This window comes from Eublepharis macularius, chromosome 4, assembly GCF_028583425.1.
Source record: "Eublepharis macularius isolate TG4126 chromosome 4, MPM_Emac_v1.0, whole genome shotgun sequence".
NCBI lineage: Eukaryota > Metazoa > Chordata > Lepidosauria > Squamata > Eublepharidae > Eublepharis > Eublepharis macularius.
The window spans coordinates 182,756,649-182,771,049 of record NC_072793.1 but is presented as its reverse complement, the minus strand read 5'-3'; the positions used below and the strand labels follow the sequence as shown (position 1 = coordinate 182,771,049).

The 14,401-nt window shown below is 46.8% G+C and overlaps 1 protein-coding gene across 1 annotated transcript; it reads left to right on the top strand.

Annotated features, from left to right (window-relative positions):
- The first annotated feature begins 3,380 nt into the window (after positions 1 to 3,380).
- LOC129329120 (zinc finger protein 420-like) lies at positions 3,381 to 12,643 on the top strand. Its single transcript, XM_054978548.1, has 7 exons — positions 3,381 to 3,456; positions 4,141 to 4,267; positions 5,168 to 5,251; positions 6,998 to 7,080; positions 7,581 to 7,707; positions 8,567 to 8,653; positions 9,640 to 12,643. Exons 1-7 carry the CDS (start codon positions 3,442 to 3,444, stop codon positions 11,436 to 11,438), a joined length of 2,322 nt encoding a protein of 773 aa, XP_054834523.1. The 5' UTR covers positions 3,381 to 3,441; the 3' UTR covers positions 11,439 to 12,643.
- Positions 12,644 to 14,401: the final 1,758 nt, after the last annotated feature.

Here is a 14,401-nt window from a genome sequence, read left to right as displayed (position 1 = left end):
GCCCCCGCCTGACCTCCGCGCCTCTGCAGTTTTCTTTGCGAGAATCTGGACTTTCATTCCTGCTGCAGAATCAAGGCGGTAAAAATGCACTGAGGGAGGAGAGTTGTGGAAGCAAGAAAAAAGGGCGGGGGGGGGGGCAGAAGGGCTCGGCTGAAGGAAGAGACCCCCGAGCCGAGGAAGGTGCAGGAGGGTCTTAGAATTGGAGGCCGGGAAAGGAGGCTTCAGAATTTAGGGCAGGTCAGGGCTGTGTCCCCCAAGGCCGAGGGCAGCCGCTGGCCCAGGAGAGGAAGCGACAGCCCCCCCCCCAAGTTCCCTGCCGCTGCCCACCCACGACCCGGTGTGTGTGTGTGTGTGTGTGTGTTCCTTCCTCTCTCCAAAGCGAGGAGGTCCCTGCAGCACTCAGCAGCTTCGTCGGGGCAGAGAACTCTAAAGCCCCCCTCCCTTTGCGTGTGGATGCCCCAACACGTGTTCCGTTTCCAACCTGGGAAATGGTGCAGTTTCAGGTTGTGGAAAGGGTGCGGGTCTCCTCTTTCTTTGCATCCTCTGAGGCAGGCATTGGAGGGACCCTCCTCGCCGGTCCCTCCTGCAAAAGCGAACTCGGCCAGCTGGATTTCCTTGTGGGATGTTGGGAAGCCGCAGAGGGTTAAGGGTGCAACATTGAGGGGGGGGGTTAAATGGGGGAAATGGGTGGCGAGTCCAGGGCTTTTTCTTGCTGGCAAAATAATGTTCGCCTGATTTGGCACCCGCCCCATGCTCCAGGAGGGTGGGCAAGGCCTTGCCCCACAGGGTTTGTGGTTGGCAAGCAGATCCCACCTTGAAACAGCCCAACCGCTGGAGGAAGGGGTCCTTTGGAGCCTCCCTGCAGTGCAGGCCTCATGCCCTTGAGGCCAGGAAACGTGGCCCTTGCTGGAGGGCCATTGAGAACGGGGCCCTCTGTGAGCTGTGGACCGAGTCTCGGTCGGCTGGAGCCTTCCCATCCCATCCAGCCGCAAAGCGGGACCCAAACCACTTTCTTCTGTTCCTCAATCCTCTTGCCAGAGCTGCTGAGCTCCCTCCTGCCTCCATGGGGTGCCTTAATGGGCATGTGGAGAGGGATGGTTGGGCGGTTTCCGTGCCTTGGAGCGAGGTGAGAGCCCCCCCCATCCTTGTCCCAAGAGGCATTGATTGCCCATTCCCCTTCTGATGCCCCTGCGAGGGTGGGGGGCATCGGGGTGTGGGTGCCAAATGGCCGGGGCTCTCCTTTGCCTCCTGGAACCGGAGCTGCAATGCATTCTCTTGACTTGCTGAGCTGGAAAGGGGACCACATCTGGCATCATCACGTAGCACAACTGGAGAGCCAAGCGTGATGGAGCCCCTTCTTCACACCACATCTGGTGCTCAAATGTGCAGCCTCCAAGCCGTCACTAATTTAAGGGGAGGGGCAGAGCATGGGGCAGAGGAGCTGGTGGGCCCGGCGTTCTGGTCCCACAGCGGGAGCCGGCGGCGTTTGCTTTGTGTGGAAAGGCCTGAGAGAATCTTTCTGTGTGGATGAGAAGAGAGTTTGGTGTAGAGAAAATCTGTGTGGAAAATTAGTCTGTGTGTCTGAATTTGTGACCATAGAATTATTTTTCAAGCCACCAAGCTTAAGAACTCTTCGAAAACCAATAAGCCTATCAAAACTCTGCAGCAGTGCTTATAAATAAATTCTTCGTTGGTTATGCAAGAAAGATCCCTTTGCCGTAAACTCTCAGCAAACCAATTTCCCCATCACTTTCTGGGCTTTTTCTGTTTCCCTTAGTTGGCTCTCAGCTTCTCTCAACGATCTTTGCCTCCTGGAGCACGCAGAGTCACGTACCACCAAGTTTGTTTGGGGAGGGTGGCGTGGATGGAGAGGGGGAGGGGGGCTGCTTAAACTTAGCCTTACTTTGAGTAGGGAATGAGGATGAAGAAATGGTGCCAAGGGCTTGGTGAGAAAGGAGGGCTGTGAGGAAGAGTTAGGAAGAAACAAGAATTTATTATTTTTTTTTAATAAAATTTTTATTAGTGAGTGGTAAAACAAAGAAAATTTTGCAATTTTGACACAAATAATCCCATTTTACCCCTTGCTCTATCCCCCACCCTTTTCCTCCCCCCTCCCTATTGACTTCCAACAGCTTTCCAACCCCTAACCCTTCTTATTACTTAAATCTATTTCATTTATATTTCCCTACCAACTTTAATTTGTAATATCTCTTATTCTAAGCACATTCTTATTTTTACATAACCTCTATCAAACCTACTATCAATATAGTATATCTCAAATCAATATAACATACTAATATAATATAATATATAGCAAGGATCGCCCTATCTCTTACTTTAAACTTATTCTATTTCTTTTCTTTTAAGCATATACTCCGTCAAATACACTATCAATATAGTATATATCACAATAATATATTATATATATGTTGTATGCTATGCCACCAATGTAGCATAGCACACATCACCACACAACACAACCACATATTATGTTATAATGTAGAGTCTGATCTACTAACCCATTGTTTTATGTCATATATCATATATAGTATACCTCATTGAGATATCTGTTTACCGGGAATTTATTATTATTATTTATAACATTTTTACCCTGCCATTCCTCAAAGCCGTTTAAATCAGTAGCCAAAAACATTTACAGTTAAAAGCCAAACTGAAATAACCCCCAAATCCTACTCCCTCCCTGTTTAAAAAATGCCTGCCATTCAACCCCCCTGAAGAGCCCTGACAAACAAACAGGCCTTGCAGTGCCTCATGACGATCTTCAGGGCACCACCCTCCACACACACGCATCCTCAGGGAGCTCAGTCTACAAAACAGGGGCCATGATGGGGGAGGCCCCGGGCTCTGGTCTATGTCATAGAAAACATAAACAGAATTCCATATGGATGCCAAAGAGTATAATTCTGTATGCTAATTTCTAAATGACGCATTCCACGTTGCTAGGAAAATGAGTATTGCATATATGTAGTGGTTAAGAGCGTGGGACTCTAATCCAGAGAACCGGGTTTGATTCCTCTGCTTGAAGCCAGCTGGGTGACCTTGGGTCAGTCACAGCTTCTCGGAGCTCTCTCAGCCCCACCCACCTCACAGGGTGTTTTGTTGTGGGGATAATAATAACATACTTTGTAAATCGCTCTGGGTGGGTGTTAAGTTGTCCTGAAGGGCAGTCTATAAATTGAATGTTGCTGTTATTTCCAGGGGGGCTGGCAGAAAAGATATTAACACACACACACAGCTGTGGCTTCAACATTTCTGGAAATTTCACACCTCAAGTTGAGAGGGAGGCAAGACTTCCCAGTAAAACCCAGTACAAAGGATCAAAGTTCCTCCATCTTGTTTCTTTCCCTTACAGAGAGTGGAAAAGCATCTGTGCCACAATCTGGATCGTGCCCTCGTTATGACAGGGTGGAAACAGCCACTATGCAGTCTACTCAGGTAAGGGGGAGGGTCCTCCAGGAGAGATGCAGGGGGCAGCTTGCAGGGGCTCTTTATTTGCTGTGGGGCCAGAAGGGGTTTCGCTCTGCTGTGTCGCTTCCAGGGCTGCAGAACATTCAAGCTGGCCCCTCAGGAGGCCATGAAGTCCACCGATCTTCTGGCACAAAGAGACGGTTGAGAGGCTGTTCCATTGACCAGTCTGTTGCTATCAATTGGGTCCCCTGTTATCTGACACTGATCACGTATTGCCTTATATTCACGAGTTCTGTTGTCTGAGTTGCCAAGGAACAAATTGAATATGACATTCAGGGCATCTGGGATGCAACACCAAGATCACAAGGGAGCTGTTGCAATATGACCAAAAAACGTGGAAAAACAACAGGAAACCCATAAGACATGTTTAAAAATACTCCAAGCATGGAGAAACATATTTTAATTGCTACAAGCCCACGGGGTCCTCCAGGTTCCTTGGCCAATCTCCAGACTTCCGGGATCCAGCCTGGGATGGCGTCTTCACCTCCTTCCCTCTTTCTCCCCCTTCCGGTGTGTAGCTTGCCATTTATGGGACTGGACCGAGACCAGCCCGGCTTGAAGCCTCAGGCCCCCCCTTCCTGCTCCTTCCTGTCCCGTTTGAGGTTGTCAGCACGTGCGAGGGGGGATATTGGTATCTTCTTTTTCTTGCAGAGGCTGGTGACCTTCGAGGAGGTGGCCGTGCATTTCTCCAAGGCCGAATGGGCCCTGCTGGATCCGGGCCAAAGAGCCCTGTACAGGGAAGTCATGCTGGAGAATTATGGGATGGCGGCCTTTCTGAGTAAGGCGGCTTCTTTGTTCTTGATTGCCTCGTCTTTGGAATTACTCCCTTCAGCACCTGCTTGTTAAGGGTGGAAATATCCTGGGGTGGAAATATGCCCTGGTGGGCTGGAGTTTGCACAAGTATTTTGGAAATTGGAATCTGGGAGGATTCCAATAGTCAGGGAGAAGTTGTTGCTTTCATATTAACAATATTCAGGGAGAAGTTGTTGCTTTACCCACTTGTTGTGAACCCCGCGTCACGGCTGTTCCTATCAATGCTGGTTCCCAACTGAAGGCGCGGTTCTCATGCTCTTTGCCCTGCTAAGAACTGTGTTCATTTGGGAGCCACCAGTGTCAGAAGAGGTTCACTGAATCTCTGAATCTATGGGCCAAGCTACACATGACGAATGACACTTGAACGGCAAGTGTATTTCTCCCTGTTCACTTGCCCTCTACTCAATCCACTTGCCAGGCAAGTGTCTTTTGTCATGTGTAGCTTGGCCCTATGACTCTGTGCTCTGGAGATGTAAGAGGGATCTTGAGTGGCTCCAGCCAATCAACGCTCCCCACAGCCAAGTTCTGATGGCAGGCTTGGTGCTGGAGGTGGGAAGGTGTGTGTGTGAACTGGAGGCGGTTCAATGCAACCCCCAAATTCTCTCCCGTCTTATCTTCGGAGGAGGGGGAGGGAGAGGAGGAATGGCCTCCCGCTGAAGCCTCCCTTGGATTTGCAGGCTTTGCTTCCAGAGTGACGTTCCCAACAGGCCCCTGACTCTGCGATTGAAGAGCACATGGTTGGTTACGTGCCGGAATGAGAAGTGCTTGCCGTTCTCTTCCCTTTCCAAGAGCACCGAAAGAGTGGCTTTGGGATGCTTGAATATTGTGGGGTCTGAAGTAACGGCTTTGTCTGCTTTCTTGAAAGGAACTCTTAAACCTGACCTGATCTCCTGGTTAGAAGAAGAAGATCTATTTATCAACCATCTGAAAGAAGGGGAGAGGTCACCAGGTGGGTAGGGGGACACCGTGATGTGGGAAGGGTGGCTGTTGAGTGAGAAATCAGTGTATTTTCAGATTCACTGACTCCCTGAGACCTGCTTACCCTACAGGCTGTGGGTTCTCCTGGTGGGCATCTCTTGAGGTTTTAAGATTCTGGTTCCTAATTCCTTTGCGCTGTTTTTGTGCTCTTATAAAAGGAAGAGAACAGAATGGCAAGACCATTGAATTCAAAGGGCTCAGACTGGGGTAACTCTGGTTAGGATCTCATTGTTAGTCTGCACTCCACCCAAAATGTGAATCTTTTCATACTTGGTCTGTTCATATCCCTTATTTTTAAGGTTTGCTCTCTCTGTTTCCTGCCAGGTTCATTTCTTACTATCTAGTTCTGATCCATTTATTTATTGGATAGGGTTTTTTTTTTCAGTTGTCACACACCCTAGAGACATTTATAACATTTAGCGCTTACAATAAGTGAAATACTCGAAACGATTCAAGAAATAATGAAATGTATAAAAAAAATTAAAATGGATAAAGAATTGGCCAGGAAATTTATATGGAAATGGTATAGAACACTGGCTCAGATATCGTATATAGTTAAAGGAATGAGCCCTAAATGCTGGCATTGAGGTCAAGAAGTTGGCATCTATGCGCATATGTGGTGGGAGTGTAATGTGGTCAAGGAATACTGGCAAAAGATTATAAGGGTAATGTCGGGTTTATTTCTAGTTAATATTGAGGTTAATAAGGATCTGCTTATCTCCGGAATATTGGGAAATAAAAGAGTAGATGGAAATAAGCAAGATCTATATAAAATTATGATTTTAGCCGGAATGGCTGTAATAGCACAGGGATGGAAGGACAAGCATAAATGGACAATGGAAAAATGGAACAATTATGTCTTTGAACGTGTACAATCGGATATATTTGTACAGATAACTGCTGATGAGAAAAGGGAGGATAAGCGTCAACAGATTACAAGCAAATGGTCGTGTTATAGGCACTGGGTGGAAAGGGGAGAAGCCAACCCAAGCATTCAAGCCCGAATGAAGAATCTGTGCACATGGTTAAAGATATGAAGATATAATGGGTGTGGGGTGGGAGGGAAGGGGTAAAAATAGATGTATATGGCTCAATGTATGATTATGTACATATGTTATGATAATAATTTTTTTTTTAAAAAAGTGAAATACTCCACAATCCCCTCTGCCTTAGAACACCTTCTCAGTCCCGACTCAAATATTTCCTGACTGCAGGGTGGGGGCTGCCTTCATTTTCTGTGGGTGGGAGGAGCCCCCTCCCTGAAAGTGAGACTCCCCCCTTCCCACTGCAGCAGCTCGAAATGCCCCTCTGAAATGCTTCTGCTGGGGGAATGGAGGACCCCCCCCCGGAATTAGCTTTGGGGGATTCAGAGATATGCCCCAGAAAAAAGAAACAGCAAAAGAGCTATTTTGGTGTCGTTTGGTGTAGTGGTTAAGAGTGCGGGACTCTAATCTGGAGAACTGAGTTTGATTCCCCACTCCTCCACTTGAAGCCAGCTGGGTGACCTTGGGTCAGTCACAGCTCTCTCAGAGCTCTCTCAGCCCCACCCACCTCACAGGGTGATTGTTGTTGTGGAGATAATAATGACATACTTTGTAAACCGCTCTGAGTGGGCGTTAAGTCTTCCTGATGAGCAGTTGTTATTACTATTTTTGTTAAAAATAACCCATGCATGGTACAGATCAAAGTTTCCCTGTCCCCTTTCTTTCTCTTCTAGGCAGTGGGAAAGCATCGGTGTCACGTTCAGGATCATGCCCTCTTTGGGGCACAGAGGAAACAGCAACTATGCAGGTGTCTCAGGTAAGGGGAAGATCCTCCAGGAGAGAAACAGGGGGCAGCTTGGATACCTCCTTCTTTGGGGTAGGGTTGGAAAGCATTTGCATGCTCCACCTAGCTCCTGGATCTCTCAAAGATGATAGAAGGGGGGACACTCGATGTTCTCTGGGGAGTGGATTACATAGGCAGTGAGTTACCGGGGCATAGCACCCACCCTCGGGGCCAGCAGCCTATATACAAAAACGTTGCGATCTCATAACATAAGAGATCCAGTAAGATATGCAACAGCCATAGGATTACATCGTAAGAAGGCAGCGCAAACCAAAAATGGAATACAAACGTAGAAAACCAGGCAGCAGAAGGAAGGGAAACACTGCCGTGGGCTGCAGTCCAGTTCCTTCGTAATGCCGCCCTCCTGATCCATCCTGTTATCCTGCACCCCCGTACCTTCACCAAAGCACCCTCCAGGACATTTCTGTGGGTGTGTTTGGCGGGGGCAGGAGTTATTTCTCCCCTTCTTCCAGGGATTTGTGGCCTTTGAGGAGATTGCCGTCTATTTCACCGAGAGCGAATGGGCCCTGCTGGACCCAACCCAAAGAGCCCTGTACAAGGAGGTCATGCTGGAGAATTATGGGATCGTGGCCTCTCTGGGTAAGGCTTCCTCTTTGCCCTTGGCCGATAGGGGCTGAAGGTCGAAATTGCTATCCTGATGTTCCCACAGAGGTTGTCACTTCCCTTACTGGCTTCACAACTGACACAGCCAGTGTGCAAATGTTGGTTCAGGCTAAGGGGGTTACGCAGTTTATGAAGTTTTAGAACACCTCTGGTTCCCAATCAAGCGTGGCTGTGCAGAGATTCCCATTCTCCCTAGTGATCCTGCCCTGTAAATGTCCTGCTCCTTCGGGATCCAGAAGTGTCCTGAGAGCTTCACTGAGGCTGTGCAAAACTGCTGGGGGTGGGGGGTGGGGTGGGAGGAGGCCCCAGAGGGAGCTGCAGCCCCTCAATGCTGTCCAGCCCCAGGTTTCTGCTGTCAACTTGTTCAGGGCTCGGTAGAGAAGTAAATGGGGACTGGACGTGGAGAACGTGATCCACAGGTCGCCTTGATGGCCTCCTCTGAAGGAGGAGGATGGAGATCACGCAGGTGGAGTTCATTTTTATCTGTTGAGAAGATGTGGCCGAAATCCCAACATCTGGCCTTGCTTTCCCACTGCCCTTCCCAACAGGCATGTGAACCCAAGCGTCCTCAGCAGTGGGCACGAGAGTCGTGAAGGCCAAGCAGATCCTCCTGGGGCCGCACAGCCCCATCGTACTTTTGGGCAGGAAACGATCCGTTTTTGTCTCTCTGTCCTCTTGGCGTTTGGGATGATCGTTTTATTTAATTTATATTCTTTATTTATAGTCCGCCTGTTTCATCAAGACTCAAGGTGGATTCAGTCGCACTAACAAATAATTTGTTCAGGAATGCCTAAACATTTTATAGCTATAAGAAATTATTTGTTTTTCTTGAAAGGGGTTCCCAAACCAGAACTGATCTCCAGGTTGGAAGAAGAGGAAGATCCGTTTGTCCACAGTGCTGAGGAGAAGGAGAGATCATCTAGTAGGTGCTCCTGTGTTTTGCTTACAGAACTGGTGGATTTTATCATTTGTTTTCATTTCACCCAAAAATCATCAATTTCCCCGGATGCTGAGAGTTCTCCTGGCGAGCGTCTTAGATGCCTTGCAAGAACTTTGCATATCCTCTTGGAAGCGCATCAAAGATCCCCCACCCCAGATTTCCGTTCTTTTCTGGAGAGTTTAGATGGCCTGTGACGGCTGAGATGGGCCCGTCCCATAGTGCCAGACGCACTTTCTGTGAGAGAAATGCTTGAATGACGGGTTGCTTTTCTCTCTACGGTGGGGGAAATATTCTGTCACTGGTAGGTGTCTGAAAACATAGCAAGATAAGAATCTGCCCTGGAACTGTGTGTGTCGTTGTTGTCTCCTGTGACTGGAAATGGCCCCCCATCATCGGATGTAGAGTTCTGGGTATCCCAGGCATCCAAAACAAGCTCTCAGTCTCTGTCCTGGTCTAACTGCAACCCTTTATATGCTGCATTTTCTGTGTGTCTCCTCCATTGCAAGGTGGCTATGACATACTGACTGCAATACATTTCAGTCATAGATCCAGAGGAGTTAGCCGTGTTAGCCTGTAGTAGCAAAATAGTAAAGAGTCCAGTAGCACCTTTAAGATTAAGCAACTTTACTGTAGCATAAACTTTCGAGAACCACAGCTCTCTTCGTCAGATGGCTCTCGAAAGCTTATGCTACAATAAAGTTGGTCAGTTTTAAAGGTGCTGCTGGACTCTTTACTATTATACGTTTCAGTGGCGTTCAAAGAATCCTGCTAGCTGCTTGTTTGTTTCCAGCCCCCCTCCAAGTTACTCTGTTTTTGAATAGTTAAAGCTGTAAAGGGTCTGGGACCAGGACAGCAGGCTGTTTCTTAAAATTTTGGCAGGTGTGTTAATGAGTAGCTTGTATTGTTGGTGCTTGCTGATTTGTGGTTCTGTTTCTTGCTCATTGTGTTTCTCTTTCTTATTTCTTCAGGTGAAGTGAGGGAAAGAGAAGAACAGCCAAGAAGGAAAACTGAAGGAAGGTGGAAGCAGCAGAAGAAATCCATTGCTTCTGATGGAGTCGACTTCCCTTCAGCCTCAATCCAAGAAGGTTGCAAAGGCAAGAAAAGGAGAGTATTGCACCTGCGTTCCAAAAATGTAATAACTAAAATGATCTACAGTCTTCGTAAGAAAACACAGGAAGGGGATAAACGGTTAGAGCATTCAAAAAACTTACATCAGAGTAAAACTCATTTTTCCTGCCAGAGAATCCACTCAGGAGAGAAACCGTATAAATGCTGTGTGTGTGGAAAGGGGTTCAGTCGGAATAATTCCCTTACTTTGCATAGCAGATTACACACAAAAGAGATTCAGTGCTCTGAGTGTGGGAAAAGCTTTAGTAGCAGCTCATATCTTGTTTCGCATGAAAAAATCCATACAGGAGTGAAACCCTATAAATGTTCAGTGTGTGGAAAGAGCTTCAGTCAGAGCAATAAACTTGTTTCCCATCAAAGGATCCACACAGGGGAGAAACCCTATAAATGCTCAGTGTGTGAAAAGAGCTTTAGTCGTCATGATATCCTTACTGTACATAACAGGACCCACACAGGGGAGAAACCCTATAAATGCTCAGTGTGTGGAAAGGACTTTAGTCAGAGTGACAGTCTTACTTCCCATCAAAGAATCCACTTGAGTGAGAAACCATATAAATGCTCTGACTGCGGAAAGGGCTTCGGGCACCATAGAAGTCTTACTTCCCATCAAAGAATCCACATGGGAGAGAAACCATATAAATGCTCAGTGTGTGGAAAGAGCTTTGGTAACATCTCAGGCCTTTCTTCCCATCAAAGGATCCACACAGGGGAGAAACCATATAAATGCTCCAAGTGTGGAAAGAAGTTCAGTCGGAATAATTCCCTTACTTTGCATAGCAGATTACACACAAAAGAGATTCAGTGCTCTGAGTGTGGGAAAAGCTTTAGTAGCAGCTCATATCTTGTTTCTCATGAAAAAATCCATACAGGGGAGAAACCCTATAAATGTTCAGTGTGTGGAAAGAGCTTTAGTCAGAGCAATAAACTTGTTTCCCATCAAAGGATCCACACAGGGGAGAAACCCTATAAATGCTCAGTGTGTGGAAAGAGCTTCAGTCGTCATGATATCCTTACTGTACATAACAGGATCCACACAGGGGAGAAACCCTATACATGCTCAGTGTGTGGAATGAGCTTCAGTCGTCATGATACCCTTACTGTACATAACAGAATCCACACAGTGGAGAAACCCCATACATGGTCTGAGTGTGGGAAGAGCTTCAGTTCCAGCTCGTACCTTGCTTCCCATGAAAGAATCCATACAGGGGAAAAACCATTCAAATGCTCAGAGTGTGGAAAGAGCTTCAAGTATAGCACACGCCTTATTTCTCATGAAACAGTCCACACCGGGGTGAAACCCTATAAATGCTCAGTGTGTGGAAAGGGCTTCAGTCGACAGCATTCTCTTGCTCTCCATAACAGAAACCACACAGGGGAGAAACCCTATAAATGCTCAGTATGTGGAAAGAGCTTTAATCGACGTGATGCCCTTACTCTGCATCACAGAATTCACACTGGAGAGGAACCATACAAATGTAATGAGTGTGGAAAGACCTTCAAGACACGCCCAAACCTTATTTCCCATCAAAGATTCCACACTGGGGAAAAACCGTTTAAATGTTTTGAATGTGGAAAGAGCTTCAAAAAAAGTTCAGAGCTCTCTTCCCATCTGCACATCCACACAAGGGGAAAGCTCTGAATGCACACCAGGAGAAATGTTATTACTATTTTCAGTGTGCTGTTTGATTTCTTTATACCTTTTACAAAATCCAAGCATATGGCTTATCTTTGATATGTTTAGAGAGTTGTTATAATAGTCTAGCAATACATTTGTTCAAAGGCTAAGCGTCTATGCACGTCCTTATCTTTAACCCAGAGAAGTCTATATAGCACATTGGCTTTTAGACAAAAAGAAAGATTAAAATACCAAGGAAAAGAACATCATTCCTGATTTAGAAGAACAACGAACATGAATTTTAAAAGCATAAATTAAAATAGCAGTGTCATGAAATGAGGCAGGGCAGAAACATCTGGGGGAGATTGCTGTAGTAGCATTGCGCAAGAATATTGTATATCGAGGAGTTAGTTGGTGTATCAGATCTTGCCCTGTTCATGCCAGGGCCTGAATATGATTTCTTGCTTGTGTATGCCTTGCTAAGCTGTACTGTTTTCTGCTGACGTAAGCTCTGGCATTGCTGGTGTTTTGAGTACAAGGATACATCGATTCCCAAAGAGGTCAAGCAAACTGGCCGCAAGGATGCTAAATTAACACACCTGACAGAAAGGGAGGCAAGAAATCATTTCTTGAACTGGCGCCAGCACCTCCTTTATCGGCGTTGGCCTGGGACACAGAGAGCATGTTTTGGTCTTCAACCTTCCCTGTGTGACAATCTATCAATTTGTCTTTAATCATCCCTCTTTTGAGGAGGATTAATGTATGGGTGGCATATATAATTTTAATCTATATAAGTCTTAGTAAATTCTCAAACTGAACTCCAGCACAGTCGGACCCACAAAGTACAGTGCAAAATTGGCCAAAGAGGGGTCTGCCCACTGTTGGAAGTGGAGTTCCCAACAGCTGGAGTTGGCACTGTAATCATCAGGTGGTGCCTTTCCTCTGTTCTGCTATGCTATTGAGCTGAAATGATGTATGTTTCCCCTGTTATTTCTTTGTATGTATGCTCCGTTTGGGTTTTGCATTTATGTCTCTCTTGTATTTTACTTGCTTTGTTTAATAAATTGCTTTCCTTCCACACCTGTATGCTTATTACTGTCAAATCCTAAAGAACCTCTTGCTGCTTGGCAAGACAATTGCATTTGGCAGATATGGCAACTGAGGACCAGATGGCTACTCTTGACACAACCCAGTCTGGAAACACCTCCATCTCTTTGATTTGGTAACACCTTTTGTAAGGAGCAGGCCCTGTTCCACCATATACAGAGTAAAAACTTTGGTTCAGGCTTCATGCCTGTAAGAAATCTTACCAGGCCTGTTTGCTGAGACTGGCACAGCCTCTGCTGATTACCTGCTCTTGGGCTCTCTCTTGCTTTGAGAGTGTGACCTTGGAGAGGCCTGGAGCCTAGCGCTGCTCTCAGCTCTAGCTGTTCTCCCTAAACTTTCACACTGAGGTAATGTCCAATTAAGTAATGAGCTCTGATTGGTTTCTTTCAGTGGACTGATGCCCCCACCACTTGGAAGGAGCCTCACTGATTCTAGGCAGTTTATCTCTTTACACCATTCTAGTCCTGACCAACTATGCTGCCTTGTAGCCACTGCCCGCTATCAGTTATGGAAGAAGAGAGCTTCCAGCTCCACGCCTCGACTGAGCTAGCATGGATGGACTTTGGTCAGACCAACCATCTTTGGAACCAACTCAGAGAATCCTTAGACAGCTAGCCAGTGAGTAGTATTTTAGCTAGATAGAACATAGATAGGTGAGCAAGCTAATCACAGAATCACAGAGTTGGAAGGGGCCTTACAGACCTTCTAGTCCAACCCCCTGCCCAATGCTGTTTTTTGTTTTTGACTTGCCTAAATGCTTTTGTGAGCGGGTTTCTGCTTAGCACATGCTCCTATGTTCTCTTTCTAATAAATTCCTTTATATTTTACCAGCCTGTCTCCAGTGTTGCTTGCTAAGGAGGTGCACACACTCAAAAAAGAACCCAGAAACAAAGGCTCTTCAAACTAACAAACAGAGCTCTTAGACACTCCTAGGGGTCTTGTGAAGTCTGGAGAACTGGCAGGGACGGGGGATGAGAGGCTCTGGGCCGATACACCTTTCTATTGGACCAGTGGACTGGCTGGCTTTGGGGGGGGGGGGTTACAGAACCACAAACCCACATTAGTTTACCTACTTTGGGGGGTACGTGGGCTGGATGCCAAAAAAGATCTGTTGTCTTTGTGTGTGTGTGCATGTCAACATGGGCTGGAATGTGGCTACTATACACCAACCCCTCCGCGTCCACGCTGTAGCTGACATGAAAAGTCTGTAAGATCCTCTTAGCTAATAACCATTTTTGTTCCTTTGTACTCTAGTCCTATTTCTCTTTTATCATAGAGGTGTGCTTTGTATTAATAAATAAATCTTGTTTATATATTTTCTGCTACCATCCCCTATTGCAGCGATGGCGAACCTATGGCCCACGTGCCACAGCTGGCACACGGAGCCCTCTCTGTGGGCACTTGAGCCATGTCGCCGGATCACTAAGTCCAGGGCTCATTTGGAGGGGGAACGTGCTGGAACAGCGTTCCGGTAGCTCTGAACAGAGATCACTTGGGTTTTGGCCCTGCCCACTTGATTCCTTTTCCTCAATGCTGACTCCCTGCTGCCCGTCTCTTTAGCAGCAGGAAGCAGAGGTAGCAGCCGAGCTGCTGGGCCTGGCTTTCTAAAGGAGGGCAAGCAGCTTTCACTTAACTTGCTTTATTTCTATTTGTGACTCCCGAGTGAGAGAGAGAGTGCTTGCAAGACGCTGCTGGTCTAAAGCAAGGCAAGCAGCTTCCATTTAACTTGCTTTACTTCCATTCGTGACTCCCGAGTGAGTAAGAGAGAGAGAGAGTGCTTGCAAGACGCTGCTGGTCTAAAGAAAGGCAAGCAGCTTTAATTTAACTTGCTTTATTTTCATTCGTGGCTCGTGAGTGAGTGAGTGAGAGAGAAAGAGAGA

What these genes read in the sequence shown, in the direction of transcription:
- LOC129329120 (XM_054978548.1), top strand. An exon ending in AGAAGGGGAGAGGTCACCAG is followed by an intron (nt 5,252 to 6,997) that starts GTGGGTAGGGGG and finishes TTTCTCTTCTAG; the next exon opens with GCAGTGGGAAAGCATCGGTG. An exon ending in CAACTATGCAGGTGTCTCAG is followed by an intron (nt 7,081 to 7,580) that starts GTAAGGGGAAGA and finishes CCCTTCTTCCAG; the next exon opens with GGATTTGTGGCCTTTGAGGA.